This window comes from Neopsephotus bourkii, unplaced genomic scaffold (genome assembly GCF_033783945.1).
Source record: "Neopsephotus bourkii isolate Nb327-2 ecotype Australia unplaced genomic scaffold, CSIRO-AGI_Nbou_v1 NB_730, whole genome shotgun sequence".
NCBI classification, from domain to species: Eukaryota; Metazoa; Chordata; class Aves; order Psittaciformes; family Psittacidae; genus Neopsephotus; species Neopsephotus bourkii.
In genome coordinates, this window is record NW_026901228.1 from 271250 (window position 1) to 290195 (window position 18946).

Below are 18946 nucleotides of genomic sequence, written 5' to 3' on the forward strand. Positions count from 1 at the left end.
ACCTACAACTGTAACAATTTACTTTGTTAATGTGATGACACTGCCTACTCAACCTTTTTTGACAATTGGCAAATCAACAAGCAAACAAAAAAAAAGTTTAACAGGGAAGTTTTCATGCCCATAGTTAAAGGAACACTTTTAAATATCATGACTTGGTAGAATTTTGAACTCTGTAAGTCTGGGAATTGGTGACGTATGGAGATGGTATTACACTAACTCAGGTAATGGCTTTATACTGCATTTAGGTTTTGTTTAGGTTTTTCTTTTTACAAATACGTATTATTCAATAATTCTTCTCTTATCAGGGAGAAAATATAATCTGAAGACAACAAAATAGGTCTCCTTTAGTCTCAGTATTACTGGTAATATGAAACAACTGGACTGAAATGAACAGAGTTGCACAATTATTTCTGTAGTTACTGGAATCACTGTGAAGCTACTGACTTTAAAAGAACACACACATACCCAAGGGGAAAATTTAGCACAAATTTAATTAGAGCATTATTTTGAGGTCAAAATTTGGTTGGAGGGTAAAGTTGGATGAAGGTACTGGATACCTTTTCCAAACAAGTGTAGAATGATACACTTTGGAAAAGAAAGGAGATTGTTTTATTATGAAGAATTAAATCTGAGTTATACATTTCTGTTTTATTAATGACTATTTTAAAATAGTATTTGATTAAAATTACCCACTGAATAAAAATAAAATAACAAATTCTGTCACTGAATTTCTGTAGGGAGCACAATACACTCAAGAGACTATAAATTAGCATGTACTACTTTGTCACATTTATAATATATGAAAATGTCATTTCACAGGGACAGGCAAAGATGATGAAGGATGGAAAGGTTTTCAGAATTATTCAAGAGAACTGTTGGGATCCAGAAGTACGGATTAAAGAGATGAACCTATCAGGTACCTCCATAAAGGAATTGAAATAATTTTGTCTCATTTAGAGTAACAGTGCATCTGAAAGTGCTCAATAAAAATATAAAAATGAAAAGGTTTAGCAGACTGATTCATTCATAGAGCGATAGAATGGTTTGGGTTGAAAGGGACCTTAGAGATCCACCCCTCCCTACCTCTTTTGCACCCTGAAAGCAGTATTTCAAACTCCATCAGGGACTGTAGTGATAGGACAAGGGGTAATGGGTTTAAACTAAAACAGGGGATGTTCAGGTTAGATATAAGGAAGAAGTTCTTTACTGTGAGAATGTTGAGGCACTGGAACAGGTTGCCCAAAGAAATGGTGAATGCTCCATCCCTGACAGTGTTCAAGGCCAAGTTGGACAGAGCCTAGGGCAACATGGTCTAGTGTGAGGCATCCCTGGGACTGGAACTAGATGATCTTAAGGTTCTTTCCAACCCTAACCATTCTATGATTCTGTGATTTAATGGGAATGCTAGAACGTCTTTGCAACCTCTCTGAAATAGGCTGCTTTGACTAGATTGTAGTCATTCTCTGAGTTAGCTTAGAGATTTTGAGGATTACCATGTCATTCAACCATAGTGCGGATCATAAATAGCCTTTGGGCATCCTTCCCTTTCAGGTATTTTCCTCAGCACTAACACCAAGTTTCTACAAAACAATCCTGCCCCATCTACTTGCTGTAGACGAAAAGAAAACATAGATGATTTTTGATGTTTTGGGGTTTTTTTTTTCCAACAGCTCTACAGGAAAGAAAATGTAATACAAAGCCAACACTACAATATTTCTACACAAACTAAACAGTGCTCACTTAGTGAAAAAATAAATAAAAATCTAAAAGTGTGTGTTACAGCACCATCTGGTGACTTGTGCCATAAAAATGTCCCCTTTTATTACAACACTCCAGAGGTACAGACAAGAGTCAATTAAGTGTCAAAAAAGGTCTTAGTGTTTTTCATTCTTACAGTTCACCTAATGATACAGACTATGGGCCCTGTTTACTCTTTTTGGTATAGAAAGCTGTAGGTACTTAATTCAAAGACCCTTTTCTGTAACACAGGCCAAGATAGATTATACTCCAAAATTTTACCTCCCAACATGACATAATTTTGGAACAAAGACGCAAGGAGCTGAACAAATTAGTATCAGTCACTGTAGGGTATATTAACTCAGAGAGAGAATTTACAGCTTAGCTGATAAAACGCTTTGTTTGTAAAAACCCAAGAAATCTTGCCAGTAACAACAAATGGTAGCCAACGTACCAAGGAGACTAAATTAGTTGTCATAATCATATGTCCTAGGTTTATTTGGTATACAAACCTGTGTCTTGCTCTACTCAATAAAACAAACTATCAAGGTAACCAACATCACAGTTCTGTGACACAAATAATTACAGTTTTGTTGGAGAAAATCTTTCAGTTAATCCTTTTCTTATTATTTTCTCCCTTGTAAAACCCTCTGAAGAGGGTGTATAGAAGTTTTTCTGATTCTTCTTCTTCCTAAAGATAGTGTCTAGGAATGTTCAGCTGGGAAATCAATCTTTAAGTTTTATGATAAATTTACTCAGAAGTGTAAAAATTGAAACCAGATACAATGTTTATTGTGGAAAACATGGTCAGTGTTCTCAAACATACTAATTAAGTGTCCAGTAGCATATTGGTGGATAATACAACTTAGGCTCTACTTTGGTACATACGTAATTTTGTAGTCCCTATTCTTAACCCAAAACCATTGCTGCTGCACATAATATTAATCTGATCTTGTAAGAGAGATGCCTGAGGCAGCTTCCCCTCTTGTTTCCTACTTAAAATACTAAGAAGGAGGATAAATCATTTTGTTAAATATTTGAGTGTTTTGGCAAGGTCATTGTCTTAGAACAAGTTCTCCTAGGGTTTTTTCTGGCATCTTTTGCATTAGTAGTTTCATTACATGTAACTATTTAGTGAAGTCCTAACTATTGTTCATTGTTTCCTCTGTTGTTAATCTGATGGGTTTGTTGTGTTCCTTCCTGTAACCTGTCACACAAAAAGTTACGGTATAGATTAGTACCATGATGCTTAGTTAGTAAAAAAATGTGCTATCCTTGTCACTGTTAAATCAGTCTTTCTTACCATTACAGCTTTCACCTACATTTCAAATCAAAGTGCTTTATTATTTTCAACATTTTACCTAAAAAAAAGAGGAAATACTAATAACTGTTTTTTCTTCCTCAGGAGTCACAGTCCAAGTCCTTTCCACGGTCCCTGTCATGTTCAGCTACTGGGTAGGCTCCTACTGGCGTATTTTGTAATTTTCATGTGTAGCAAATTTAAAAAAAAATAAATGCTTCCTCCTGTGAATTAGGTGATTGGAGCAGTCACTGGAGCACTGAAGTAGATGGGGAGTTGTTCTGTTGGGAAAAAAGAAAAAAACAAAAGAGAAAGAGCCAACCCAGGTCGGAAAAGCCAGCAGGGTGTCCTGGTGAAACTCCACTCTGGAGGACACTCAGTAAGAAAGAACAAGACAAGAACAGAATTTCTTCTGGGGACCTTATTGGGGTAGTTGGAAACAAGGAGAGAGTTTACACAACATGAATCCATGGTTAGCAGGTAGATGTGTATGTACAGATTCCATGAAAGCTAGACATTAATCAGCATTTTCTCATTAAAAAAGGAAAGAAAGAAAAATATATATTTGTGGTCTTTTAGACGTGGCGTGGGACTCACTGACCTAGAAGAATGCTTTGAATCTCAAAATTCAGTAGCAAATTTAAATCAGTGTGTTCCCTACATGGTGATCTTGAATGCATCAAAGAAATAAAAGCAGTCTGAGAAGACAAATCATAGCAAAAAGTTTTTCCAAATACATTCTAAATTTAACTATTTATCTATATGTACAAGTCAAGCTGTTACATGTAAACCGATACGCTATGTTAGAAATCACTGGGTTAAGCCCGCATATAAGTAGTACCACTGATCTTCAGAATTTCTTTTTGAGTGACATATCTTTAAAATTTTATTCTGCTATTCATGGAAATATTTTCCATTAAATATGTATTAGGAGGGGAAATGGGAAGCTGATTGTATGGATATTACATTTCCCTTATTCGAATTATGACTGTTATTTTTTCCTAAATTTTAGAGAGATTGGCTCGAGTTTTCTCTGTAGAATTCTCATGCTCCAGCAGCTCACATTTCTTATTTTTATCTCTCCAACTCCAGTAATAGGAGAGTAAATATTTCATTGCTATGTTAAAAAAATAAATGCTGAGGTTTTTGCATTGGGATAGAAGAGAACAGAGGACTTGTTTACACAGAAGACCGGATACTTGCGTGCATCAGCAACCTGGGCTTTATTACACTTATCCTGAGCAGCAGAGGCAACAGCAGTTGATAAAATATTCAAGACAAGAAGCAGAACTGCACCCAGAGCTTTTAAAATGAGGCAGAACTTAGCCCTACTGATTTCTAGCTATTCAGAACTGTAAAGTAAATTTTAGGTTCAAAACCTGTCTCTGAACTGTTTGCAGTGACATTTATCCAGTATCTTCTAAAGGTGATAACATTTGAGAACTATATTTTAATGTACTGTTCTGCTTAATATCTTACCAGGCCAAACCTCAGGATACTTTAGATCTAGCCCAGATATTAAATAATGACTTAGCTGCTACAGTAAAAAAATACCCCAAGAGGTTTATCGGCTTGGGTACGTTACCTTTGCAAGCTCCAGACCTGGCTGTGAAGGAAATGCATCGCTGCGTGAATGAACTTGGATTTCCTGGAGTACAAATAGGATCTCATGTCAATGAATGGGACCTGAATGCACCAGAACTGTATGATATTTATGCTGTGAGTATATGTTTCTTTCCTTATTCTTGGGAATTCTGTGGTATGGAATTCTGTCTAAAAATACCTTGAGACATATTTAGTCATCCACGAAATTTATAGAGTCATTAAAACAACGAAGCCTTCTAATCTACTTAGTGATCAGAGACATGTAGCTTTAATAATATATGATAATTCATTATAGGATATAAGGACAATAATACAATATAAAACATTCTGAAAACTGTTTATGATATGAGTTCTCACTGTATAGTTGCTTTCTTGATTTGTGAGGATGAGTACAGCATCAAATAAAGTATTTCTGCACTGTGCTTTTGGGTTGAAGTTACTGTATCCAGTCCTATTGACATAACTGATAAAAATCCCTGAGATTTTCAGAGGTACCTGTAGAACCAAAGTACCATATAGAATTATGCAAATGGACCAAAATTCCAAACTGAATGTACTGATTATAAAACGAACTTACAGATTGCATTTCTTAAATAGTACAAGTTATTATAGTTGTCAGCTTGAAAATGATCCATAGAGGTTATTTTTCAGAATGCTCAATTTATTCAAGAATTCTGTTAGCACAGCATTCAGGGTATATTTTTATGCTCATATTCAGTCAGTTAGCAACTTCTCTTGGAGACGCATGCATTCACAGAATCACAGCAGGCTGAGGTTGGGAGGGGCCTCTGGAGATCACCTGGCTCAGCCCCCTGCTCAAGCAGGGCCACCTAGAGCCAGATGCCCAGAACCATGTCCAGATGGCTTTTGAATATGTCCATGGACAGAAGCTTCACAACCTCTCTGGGCAACCTGTGCCAGTGCTCAGTCACCCTCACAGTAAAAAAAGTGCTTCCGGATGTTCAGCAGGAACTTCCTGTGTCTCAGTTTGTGCCCATTGCCTCTGGTCCTGTCACTGGGCGCCACTGAAAGCAGCCTGGCTCCATCGTCGTTGCAGTCTCCCTTCAGGTATTTATATACATTGATGAGATCCCTGCTGAACCTTCTCTTCTTGGGGCTAGACAGTCCCAGCACTCTCAGCATTTCCTTACAGGAGAAATGCTCCAGTCCTTTCACCATCTTTGGACTCTCTCCAGTAACTCCATGTCTCTCTTGTAGACACTGAATCATAAAATGATAAAATACCAGGTTGGAAGGGACCACAGGGATCACCTGGTCCAATTGGCAAAGCACAACGTAGACTAAATGTCCCAGCACCCTCTCCAGATGAATTTTAAGGTATCCAATGTTGGGGAATCCCACCACTTTACTGGGGAGATTATTCCAGTGATTGATTCCTCTCACTGTGAAAAATGTTCCTCTAGTGTACAACTGGAATCTCCCTGGGAGTAACTTGTGTCCATTACCCCTTGTCTTTTCCATGCGACTCCGTGTAAAAAGGGAGTCTCAATCTTCTTTGTAGCCAGGGTTTAAATACCAGAACATGGTCATAAAGTCTTTCCCAAGCCTTCTTTCCTCTAGGCTGAACAAACTCAGCCTTTCCTCATATTGCAGGATTCCCCCCGCTTCAATCATCTGTGTGGACTCTGAACCCTCTCCAGCCTGCCTATAGCTTTTTTGTATAGTAGGGACCTAAGCTGAACACAGGATTCCAGATGTGGCTGACAAGTGTTGAGTACAGTGGGATAATGACAGCTTTATCTCTGCTGGTGATGCCCTTGTTGGTGTAATCCAGCATCCTGATATTCCTCTCTTATACTGGGATCTCTCTTTTATACTGTACATTCTTCAGCTTATGTTTAACACATGTAGGAAGTAACCCCTACCACATTTAGAAACATCCCTGGATAAGAAAAATTGTGAAATTAAGCCATATTTGATAATGAACATTATCAATCTACCAAGCCATTTTACTGAATTGCTATTTTTACTTTACAAATGTAGATGGCAATTACTCCCTGCAGTCCAAAAGCTGCAGCTTTATTTATGCATGTATGGGTAAATAAACTCAAATTTTTCAAAACTGTGATAATCTCCTTAGCAACAAGAGGCGGTCCAGAAATACATCTCACAAAACGAAGATGTTAAATCCCAGTTAAGCATATGAATGACTGATGACTATGTATTTAAATTTAAGCACATAGTTAAATTACTCAGTCAGAATCAGCATCTTGTATTATCATAGAATAATAGAATCATAGAATAGTTAGGGTTGGAAAGGACCTTAAGATCATCAAGTTCCAACCCCCCTGCCATGGGCAGAGACACCTTGCTCTAAACCATATTACCCAAGGCCTCATCCAACCTGGCCTTGAACACTGCCAGGGATGGAGCATTCACAACCTCCCTGGGCAACCTATTCCAGTGCCTCACCACCCCAACAGGAAAGAATTTCCTCCTTATATCCAATCTAAACTTCCCCTGTTTAAGTTTTAACCCATAACCCCTTGTCCTATCACTACAGTCCCTAATGAAGAGTCCATCCCCAGCATCCCTATATGCCCCCTTCAGATACTGGAAGGCTGCTATGAGGTCTCTTCTTCTGTTTTCCTTTCCAAATATATCAGTAGCTTTGGAAAAATGTATATGTTTGAGACAGATTATTGATCAGATTTCAAACTCTTAGGGTAGATTAGGAATAGTTTTAACTTTTTTTAAGCCAGATAGAAAGCCTAAGGGGACAAATGTAGTGCAACTGCAATGAAAATTTGTGAATGCAGCTGGAACAGTTCTGCAAAACCATCCTAAAATAGTTCTATAAAAAATTACGAGAATTCATCCTCATATGTGTAATGAAACCAAAAGAATGCTAGTATGAGCCAAGTTTTATATTGCAAGATTGCTGAGAAACACACCTAAAAAAGCATTTTTATACCATATTAATCTGAGGAACAGTGGCTTACATAGTGGTTTAAACCCAGCAGCAACTAAGTACCATGCAGCTGCTTTTTCACTTCCCTCCCTCCATGGAAAACCAAAATGTCCTTGATTTAGAGTAAGCACTACTTAGCAACAACTAGAACATTGGTGTGTTATCAGCATTATTCTCATACTAAATCCAAAACACAGCACTGTGCCATCAACTAGGAAGAAAATACATCCCAGCTGAAACCAGGACAGCTGACTAAAAAGGTATTATCAGAGTTTCCAACCATGTAGTCTCAAAAAGAACTTTGAAACTGAGTTAGGACTTCAGGATATGGCCCAGAGGAGTAAATATAACTAACTATTGGTTATTGTTCCTTTTCTGGGCCTATTTTCATTACTAGTACTCATGGTCAGTAGAATTTTGCAGATAATCTTTAAAGCACAGCTAAGAACTAAGATGCGTTTTGGTATAATTAGTAAAGGTTTAGGTTTCTTTTTGCTACAGGCTGCTGAACAATTAAACTGCTGTCTCTTTGTGCATCCCTGGGACATGCAGATAGACGGAAGGATGTCCAAATATTGGTTTCCCTGGCTAATAGGTGAGTGTATATTTACTTTGCTTAATCTACATTCATGAACTGTAACTATATTATGCCCAGAAGATTGTTACAAAGGTACTAGTACAGAGAAAAATTACATTATTTTTCTACAAATCTTATGTTTTTTTAAGTCAAGTACTATAATTGAGTCTGTTGTGTAAATTCAGCAGTCATTTGTTTTTAAGCTTGCTTAGTTTGTCTAACTTTCAAATACCTAGAATTAAAATTATTCCGACTAGCAACAGAATCTAGTATTCCTTTTTGTCCTGAGTACAAAGAGGATGACTAAGGAAAACTGAATTTTCTCTGAAATGAGATACTCAAAAATAACATGAGTAAATGAAGGAGTAGGCAAAACCAAACATTACTTCCTAGCATTTCTTGTATCATTTCGCAGAAACAGGTTGATCAAAGAAGTTCACATCAACTCGAGCTGAAACAACGTGTACTTTGAAAGCTCCCCATAGATACAGGCGATTATCTAGTTCCTGATTTTTTTCCCCATCTACTAGGTAAATCAGAACATTGAATAACAGGGGCAGGTTATACTGATATCTGGAAATGTTTAGATGTGATTCCATCCTCACTTACTCTGTTTTGCATTGTTTTGTTTTGCATGGTTTTGAACTGCATCCAATAGAGGTGTTCTGAAAAACATACACAATATACATACAAATATCACAGTATCACAGTAGGTTAGAGATTGGAACGGACCTCAAAAGATCATCTAGTCCAATCCCCCTGCCGGAGCAGGAACACCTAGATAAGGTTACACAGGAACGTGTCCAGGCGGGTTTTGAATGTCTCCAAAGGAGATTCCACAACCTCCCTGGGCAGCCTGTTCCAGTGTTCCGTCACCCTCACTGAGAAGAAGTTTCTTCTCAGGTTTAAGTGGAACCTCTTGTGCTCCAATTTGTACCCATTACCCCTTGTCCTTTCATTGTTTGCCACTGAGAAGAGCCTGGCTCCATCCTCGTGACACTCCCCCTTTATATATTTATATACACTAATAAGGTCACCCCTCAATCTCCTCTTCTCCAAACTATAGAGACCCAGCTCCCTCAGTCTTTCCTCATAAGGGAGATGCTCCACTCCCTTAATCATCTTAGTTGCCCTGCGCTGGACTCTCTCCAGCAGGTCCCTGTCCTTTTTAAACTGAGGGGCCCAGAACTGGACACAATATTCCAGATGAGGTCTCACCAGGGCAGAGTAGAGGGGAAGGAGGAAAATATGTTCTGCATTATGCACTGGCAAATCTCTGTGTCCCAAACACCAGTGCATTATCTTAAAACATACCACTTAGTCTTAATCAGAGCAGGCTCAACAACACAAAAAGACTCAAATCCTTGCATTTACTTAACAAAGTAAAACATTTTCCTACTAAGCCTTATAAGGCTTTGCATCTAAGCATATGGTAAAACATTTGTAGGTATTGTTTCCTCCATAAATGAGGGGAACTCATTTCCTAATTTCAAGCTTGATGTCTGAAGTTAAGCACCTAAACAACATGATATTCTAAATATGTTAGGTATGCTCAGAAACCAAGGCCCTATGTAAGAACCTAAATTGCTGTTATGTTCCTAACACTGGGCACCCAAGTTACCTAATGGCAAAGAGAGAGGCTATTTCTAAACTGTAGGAACTGGCACCATGTCATAACTAAACCTCAAATCTGTGTTGGAATATCCACCAACATACCTGCCCTACTTTCCACACAAATGAAACCCTGAAACACAAGTGAGAGAACCTGGCTTATTCCAGACTTGTCTTTGAGCTAGGATAACTAAGTAATCAAGCCTGCAGTGTGCGTTTCAGGACATACCCAATCTGCCTGCCAGCTGTCCTAGTGATGCAAGGTAAAAAGTGGGCTTAGAATTTAGATCTTAGCTTCCAGTCTTGTGTCTTCATTTCAGTTAATTAATGTTCAGCTCTGTGTCCCTGTAATAGAAATAATGCATAACCTTTGGCAGCTGCTCTGTAACTATTATTTTTTCAGTAGACTCATGGCTAATTGAAGACAATTAAGATAACATTTCAAACTTAAACAGGAAAATAAAAAATAAAGCTCTCATACAATAAAGCTTTTTTTGTTCTTAGGCATGCCCACGGAAACAACCATAGCCATTTGCTCTATGCTTATGGGAGGAATTCTTGAAAAATTTCCTAAGCTGAAAGTTTGCTTTGCACACGGAGGTAAGTAACGCACCATGTGAAGCCTGTAATTCAGTTGAGCATGATACAGTTGTATTTTCTGGCATGCCAGCTAGTGCTAACCCTAACATGCTAGGGTTATCACTTAAACCAGCCACCAGCTGAGTACTACTACCCTGAAGAAGATAATCTGACAGATTGACTGCTTGTATGAACACTCTCTAGCCTGTTTCAGCCAATGTTTGAACTGTTACAATAGCCTTTAAGGGAAGCAAGGAGGAAGAGGACAGGAGAGGATTTGGGGAAAGGGACAAGAAAGCAGCAGAAGGCATTTGGGCATCACAGGAGTGAAGAAGTGAGGAAAAAGAAAGAAGCGAACGAAATGGAAAAAACTAAAAATTGCTGGTGTGGAGCACTTCCTTTCTAAATAGCTAACAGTAACATTTGATCCGTTGATAAAGTGGCTTTTTTTCTCTCCTGCATATTTTCAGGTGCTTTACTAAAAAATTTCTTCTTGCAGGTGGAGCTTTTCCATACACAGTGGGGCGAATCTCCCACGGATTCAATATGCGCCCTGATTTGTGTGCACTTGATAATAAGGTGGATCCAAGGAAATACCTTGGTTCATTTTACACAGACTCCCTTGTCCATGATCATGGTGCACTAAGGCTGCTGACAAGTGTAATAGGAGAGGTGAGTTTTAATGCTTCCAGAAGCAGAAGAGTCATTCTTTATTTAATTCCCTATGAAACAGCAAAAGGATAAAAGAAGAAGAAAGCAGGAAGAAGATAGCATGTTCAACCAGTAAAATCAGAACCTGAGCTACTGTAAACCAAGGGGCTTCTTCTATGTTAATAAGGTTTTTAATATACAGAGTTATTTAAATGGTGTTTTTAATCGAGGAAATCATGCACTGTGAACCTTGGTTCAGTGAGGCTAGTTCCTTCTGCAAGGTCATTCAGGATGAGACTGCAAGTAAAGACTGCTTCATTTGGAGCCTTGTTTTCAAATGCCTTAATTTTGAAATTCAAGTGTATACTTGACAAAATCAAATTGTATTTCCACTTGCAAAGCTAGAGACAGGAAAAAAAAGTCAATAACGATTTTTTTGTGAGGATTCTGGAAAGAATATTAAATACCATGGGGTTGCAAAAATATTCTAATTGTTAAAGAGTGAAGAAATCTTTGTAGTTTAGTAACCTGTTTAAATAGGATTCAGCATGGGACAGAAAAATCAAAAAACATTCCAATACTTCCTTCTCATTCATAAATGCTCAGGAAGGGGTTGAAAATGGCATCATTCATGCCAGCTTCCAGTGGATCACTACAAATCAACAAGAAACCCGATATTTGTGTCGTGATCTCTTGACCTCCGGGAGATTCTGCACTTAGCAGACAGATACTTACCAGGTATCAAAAACAGAAATGCAAGCTCTGACACTGACTTCCTTGTCTCAACAACTGTATCCCTGTTTTCTGTACATGTTACAGAAAATATTTTTGGCAGTGCTAGTCCTAGTCAACACTGACGGAGAGATCTCTGTGTCAGGAATGAAGTTTTAGGCATCAGCTGGGTTACTAACACAACACTAGGGCTCCAGACCAGTATTGATTTCTTCTAATTTCTGCTACCAAACTCTAAATAGTAAATATATCATGGTCAACAGCCCAGGACTTTTTACTATTTACTATGCATTACCTTTTGAATCTAACTGTAGCTTACAGTAACCAAGTGGCTTTAAGTAGGTTTTACTTTAGATGTAAAGATTTTACTATATGTGATGTGCACATCCATTTTACAAGACACCCAAAGACTTACAGAGTAACAGTTCAGCATTTGCCTTCAATTATCTCCTTTTCCGAGAAATCTTCCCAAATCCAGACCATGTTCATACTAAGTATATTCTTGTTCTACATAGTATAGATGGATGAGTCTAGCTCTTGAATTTTAAATTGCCATAAACTTGGTAAGTTAAAAGCCGTGTGACTCAGCATGGCTGAGACCCACAGATTGTTTTTCTGGTCTGATTTTGTTAAGCTGAACCATACATGTCAAGAGCCAGGCAAGAGAGAAAATACAACAGGATGCCTAATCCATTGCTGACAAACTTAACTTTTTCCTGTTTAAAATTCTGTAAAATGGAAGTCTCAGAGCAGTTCCGCTCTAGAGTAACAAGTTACCTTCGCATTGCAAGGCTGCTCTAAGCAATGGCTGTTGTCTTGGAACCACACTTAAACTGTAACTTCTATACCTTTCTTCCTAAGAAGTGACACATAGACGCTGACCCTTAATTAGCCTTTGCAAAACTGAAATTTAGTTGTTAAAGAAGAGAGAGGTTATGGACTGTAATTTGATAATCTAAGTCACTCATCAACAGCCTCTCTGGTGTCTTGTGTATTTTGCCAACAGACTTGAAATTAAGCTCCTTAACACAGTAAATTTGACCAGTGTACTATGTGGGATGTTGGCGTCGTCTTTAATTCTCCTCTGGGTATTTTGAGCTCAAGCAATGTGACATCAGGTACAATCCAGTGCTGAAGAGTCATGAGTCAGATCCCAAAAACATAGATTTTCCACCCAGGAAAATTAAAAAAAAAAAAAAAAAGGTACATTTTCTTTCTCTTATTCAAAGCCTAGGACGTCTTATCCTTGAAAAAACATTCACATCACACTTTCTAGCTTTACTTTATAAACATGAAGATTAAAAAGTGCCCTCTTTTACCAATGAAAATTGATGTTCTCCCACAATACCATTTCCCTTAGTCAAATGCTTGAAAAAACACCAAATATCTCAGTGTTCTCAGTGCAGTCCTGTATTGGCAGAAAAACACTTATAAGATGGATAAATGCTGGGCTAAAAACAATGTGATTGGGTATTGAGGATGGCATTGTAACTTTGTAAGCTGACGGTTTGAAATAGGACAGCTCTCCAGAGTACAGCTGAGAGCTGTGCAGGAAGGGCAGCAGTGTGTGTAAAGATGTGCGTAGACGTGGCTTCAGGTCCCCCGGGAACAGACATTCCCTGGCATAAGAATGTAATGTGTTGGCTTTCAGCTTATGAATATTAAAATCCAGTGACAGCTGTGATCAGTCATATACATTTAACGTCATTCCTTCTTAGATTTGGGTGCAGGTTAATTGGAGCCTATCCCAGCTCAAGGAATACACATTTCTGAGAAATAATTTTGTAAGACTGCAAAATTGCTGCAGTCCTTCACTCTCCAACCATGGTGAGGCAGTGTGAATACAAATAAACACAAAACTCCTAATGACGCTGGCTATAAAAGTGAAAAACTGCATTGATGGGGATAAAATGATTCAGTGTATCCCTACAAAATCTGCATCACGGTGATTCCTCAAGAACCATCACCCAAAGGTAAAACATGCTCTGGATAGAGTTGGAGCTGAACTGGCTATAGCAGTAGGAAAGAATGTGAGATTCAAGGCAAATACAGTTTTTACTAACATAAGAGGATGAAATCAAGCCTGATGCTCTTTGAGATTAATTTTAAGATTCAGGCCCCTATCATAGTGAAAAAAAGTTCTCTTGAGTAGGAGGCTCTGATTAACTGACATTAATCATTCGCCGTATACACCTTTCTGAAAGGAGAGATGTGCTAATTAACATATCAAACTCTAAATCCTCTAGGGAAAACTGCCCTTGTTGATACACTTTATAATTATATAATACTACATCCATTATGCTAGGAGTATTATTTATCTGCGGAGACTTCACATGACTTCTCTGAGGCTGCTTGCTAAAGACAGGTATTGCAATTCCTATTGTGTAGGTGGGTACAAAGCTGAAGCTCAAAGAGTATAAATGCATAGCCTAATATCACTAGTAGCAGAGAAATAATGTTGCTTCTAAATTCTTGTTATTAAATTACAGCTCTTAATTTTACTGCTAGTGAATAGGTAACATGATAAGTTGTGAAACACTTTAAATTAAAGGAAAAGAAAAATATAATAGAAATAATACATACATATTATTCCAATGAGAGCATGGGATGTCCTTCCCGTTTGGTATATAGGAGATGGAAACAAGAACATAAATCTTCCTGGCTTATTTAACCTTATCATAGAACCTTGACTAACAAACAGCTGGGTTTCCTTCTCTTTTACTTAGAAATACATTTTCTCAAATAAACCCTGCATGTCTATTGGTTGGGGTTTTTTTGCATATGACATACATTTGGGTTTTCTCTCTGGTGAAAATGTCTTGTTATCAGATTGAGTATTATAAACAAGAGAATGTATTCAGCTTCTTAAAAGCACACACATACAAATCTATTTTGTTCAATCTACACTCAGAACTTCATCTAGTAGACAGAGGGTAAAATCTCTTCTATTTGTATGGCAAGACTTCTGTAATAAATTATAACAGAGATATAGGACAGAACAATAGAATGTGTATCGGCTGCTCGGATTCGGGATAAGATTTTGTTTAGGTTTTCAGAGACTCTCCGGCGACATCTACTGGACGTAAAAAAAAATAGAAAGCAACATATGATAAGAAAACCATTTAATAAAATAACTGAATTATGTTTTCTTCATCCTATTTCAGTATTTGTAACTGTGTTCAAATATTATAAAATGTGCCCCAAAATTATAAGCTTCACTTCAAATCATGAGACCTTTAAAACCATTTATTTTTAATGAAACCTCTGGGTTTCAAATATTCAAGTCTCCAGGAGGTGAAGCTTAAAGGAAAACAGACTTGATAAAATCAAGAGAGTTAGCAGTGTGCGCTCTCCAAGGCAGATAAAATGGGGAAATATTCCTTATGAAAATGAACCCAGAATCACAGGGACCTATTGAGGTTATGCCCATTTCTTTTCATCTCTGATAACAGGAATGTTGCATACAGATTTTTATTGAATTTTCTTTTCACTGACTTGCTTTCAGAAACAAATCATGTCACTTATATCCTCAATATATGTTTCAAATGCACAGCTAATATCCAATGTCAGTTGAAGTCAATGACATTTTAAAAAATACAGACTTCCAAAAAATATATGCAATTTTGTAAATGAGATTTTTGATTTTGGATTTTTTATCTGTAGCTGAATATTAGTTATTTTTTTTAATTTAAGTGTTTGTAGTAATTCTACATTGTGACATGCTATAAGTAGTATCATACTGCAATTATTACACCTTTCAAAGTATTGCACAAAAGATAATTTTAATTGTTTTGTATTTTTCGTTACACATTCTTCTCACATACATACAATTTTAAGTTTGTGTGTGTCTATGTGTGTGTGTAGTCAAGAATTTCAAATTCAGGAATGCAAATACAAGCATCTTTTCTGAGTTTGGTGGAGAACCTTCTGAGATTCTTAAAGAAATGTGTCAAAACCACTCCTACTCATTTTGAATTGCACACCACAGTGCAGAGCATTCAGTGAGCATGAAAAAGAACCAAACGCTAAGTCAAGAAACAGAGGAATAATTCTGTGTATCCTTATTGAACATTTAGTTATGGAAACACTTCATCAAAATTAATCACTGCATTTTAGGCAAACTACTTGCAGAAGCAGCATGAGCCATGTAGGAGAACAACGGATGCCTTTTTGTTACATTTCAAACCAGAAGTACAGAAAACCAATCTGAGGAGGAAATTACCATTTATATTTTATTCTCCTGAGCAATATACACTCATGCTCACGGGCCTGGGATTTGCATTTTGAACTTTCTGTCAGAATAAAAATACACAAAACTTCCATTAGACACCACAAAAAAAGAGTTAGCAAATAACCTGTACTTCTTTTCCCCAAATTAAATTCACCCAATAAAACCTTAAGTTGTCATTTTCAAGCTTTCTTTTCTTCCTAATTGAAGTTGGAACCCAAAGATTATCTTCATATTCACTTTTGTAATTAATCAGTCCAATACATACATGTAATTTCCTGTGGTTTATTATAAATTCCAGAAAAAATGTGCAACTACATTGTTTAATGTAACTACGTATGTACATGTTTTTTTATTGCCAGGACAAAGTTATTCTGGGGACAGATTACCCTTTTCCACTTGGAGAGCTGGAACCTGGAAAATTGATTGATTCAATGGAAGATTTTGACAATAAACTGAAGGTATGATCTTTACATTTGGGGTTTTCTTCCCCTCCTTTTAAGCCTCTGGTCTTAGACCTGAGATGAAAAACTCACAGATCAGTATAGCACACTAATTTATGCAAAGAGGCCCTTTAGTCTTTTTGCAGCAGTTCATTTTAAAACACAAGTATATTTTAAAATGAGTAAAAGCATTTGAGTAAAACAGGAATTAAGCACACACAAACATATGTATGTGTTATGTTTTAACAGGATAAACTCAAGGCTGGAAATGCTCTGGAATTTCTGGGTCTTAGCAGAAAACAATTTGAATGATTATAAAGGTATTAAAGAGACCAAACTTCTGAAATAATACTGAATCCTCCCATTTGCATGTGCAATTATACAGGTGAAAAACAAGTTTGACAAGTACATTACAGCCTAAACCAAATCCAGAACAAAAGCAAGTGTCCTGAAAATGAGTATGTGCAGGTATTTCTGTGCGTTTGAGGATTTAGATCGTATTTTAAACAATTCTGAAATTCTAGCTTTCATGGAAAAAGAAAGATTTCATTTTTTGCAGTTGTAATAAAAATCTCTGAAAGATAATCAGTGTTGTGGTATTAGGACTTGATTCCCAGGAGAAAGAACAGAGAAAATTATGACTTGCATCCATTACATTTCAGTTTTGTTATGCCCAATAAACAGAATTTAAAAGAATCTCAAACCAGAAGTTTTGTTGGTGCCCAGTAAAATGTGACATTTGCCTCTACCCACAGACTGACGTGGCAGTATACACACTGCAACTCATCACTCTAAGCACACGCACCAACACTTCAGAAATGTTGTGATAGGATGAAAAAGGTCTGTGTGTAGACTTATACTTTGCAGCTGCCACCTACAGCACTGGCAACTTAACTCATCTGACGCGATTTGATCAATGCAGTTGTAGGTGTAGAAATAATGTATTTGTGTGGGTAATACGTTGTGCATTGCTTTAAAAATAAATACTAGTATTTAAGAACAGCATGGTTTAATGATCCAGTCCTTAAAAAATTACTTTTTAGAAGTAAGCTTGGCTACTTTAACTGTTGAAATGTTAATGCTCTATGTAGTTGTAGTCCTGCCAGAGGAACGGAAAGATGGTTTACTTTCTAGACTATTGACTGAAATGGGTTTTCATGCTTATCCACTGGGTGCACAGGTGGCCTCCTCCTGAGAAGATTTTATATTAATCAGCAAAATACTGATGAGCACTTACAGTCTCCATTCTCATGGGATCCTTTGCTGGCTATGTGTGCTGTCACCATTCTTGTTTTGTCTTAGAATGCTCCATAAATAGAATTAGACAGCATTTGGTTTTGTAGCTGTATCCGTAACAATCTTTATGCCACAGGTTGCAACCCAAAGGTGATGAACATCAGCAGATTGTGCTGATACCAGCCTCTGCTGGACTACATAGAAAGCTTTGTCCTTCTTTAATGTCACCAAAAAAAAAAAAACCAAAACCAAACCAACCAAACAAACAAAAAAACGTAAAAACAAAATAAAACAAAAAGTGGTTTGTGCAGGTCAGTTATGTTTTCCTAGTGTGCTGGTTTTGGCTGGAGTGGAGTTAATTTTCTTCAGAGTAACTACTAGTACAGAACTATGTTTTCGATTTGTGTTGCAAACGGTGTTGATGACACAGGCTTGTTTTTGTTACTGCTGAGTAGTCCTTGCAGAGTCAAGTTCTTTTCTGCTCCCCAACCCACCTCACCAGTGAGCAGTCAGGGTGCACAAGCAGCTGGGAGGGGACACAGCAGGACAGCTGACCTCAACTGGCCAAAGGGATATTCCATACCATATAACATCATGCTCAGTATATAAAGCTGGGGAAGCAGGAGGAAGGTGAAGGACATCTGGAGTGATAGCATTTTGTCTTCCCATGTAACAGTTACATACACATGATGGAGCCCTAGTTTCCTGGGGATAGCTGAACACCTGCCTGCCCATCGGAAGTGGTGAATGCATTCCTTGTTTTCCTTTGCCTCTGTGTGCACAGCTTTTGCTTTACCTATTACTGTCTTTGTCTCAACCCACGAGTTTTTTCACTTTTATTCTTCTCATTCTCTCCCCCATCCCACTGGAGGAGAATGAGTGAGCAGATTTGTGGGGCTTAGCTGACAACTAGTGTTAAACCACAACACCCAATTATTGCATTTGGATCTTTACTATATTGCTTCTCCAAATACAGTCCATAAAAGACTACTGGATATCAGAAGTTGAAGGCTCTGGCAATACCATGGTTTTCATGTAAGAAGAGAATAGGACCTAGTTAAAATAGCTTTAACAGTACCTACTCTCCTCAGGTTCACAAGATTTCTTTTAATGGTTTTTATTTAAATATCTACATGCAAGCTCTGAGCTACTGAAATGTACATTAAATTTCAGAGCTGCAGAAAGGCAACTTTATTCTCATATTCTGTTTGGCATATTAGATTTTCACGCTTGAACAGATATAAGAGGAAAAACCACAGTGATCCCTCCAATGCATTTGAACTGGATTAATTATTCCACAATTAAGTCAGTGAGA

The 18946-nt window shown here is 37.4% G+C and overlaps 1 protein-coding gene across 2 annotated transcripts in view; it reads left to right on the plus strand.

Annotated features, from left to right (window-relative positions):
* Nucleotides 1-17397, plus strand: part of ACMSD (aminocarboxymuconate semialdehyde decarboxylase) — a 46416-nt gene extending 29019 nt beyond the window's left edge. For both annotated transcript variants that reach the window (XM_061354298.1, XM_061354299.1), the window contains exons 3-10: nt 820-916; nt 3143-3192; nt 4520-4756; nt 8076-8169; nt 10267-10362; nt 10841-11013; nt 16315-16413; nt 16645-17397. In XM_061354298.1, coding sequence (XP_061210282.1) covers nt 820-916; nt 3143-3192; nt 4520-4756; nt 8076-8169; nt 10267-10362; nt 10841-11013; nt 16315-16413; nt 16645-16707 — 909 coding nt within the window. In that variant the 3' untranslated portion in view covers nt 16708-17397. The remainder of the gene's footprint in view (nt 1-819; nt 917-3142; nt 3193-4519; nt 4757-8075; nt 8170-10266; nt 10363-10840; nt 11014-16314; nt 16414-16644) is intronic.
* The last annotated feature ends 1549 nt before the right edge of the window (nt 17398-18946 follow it).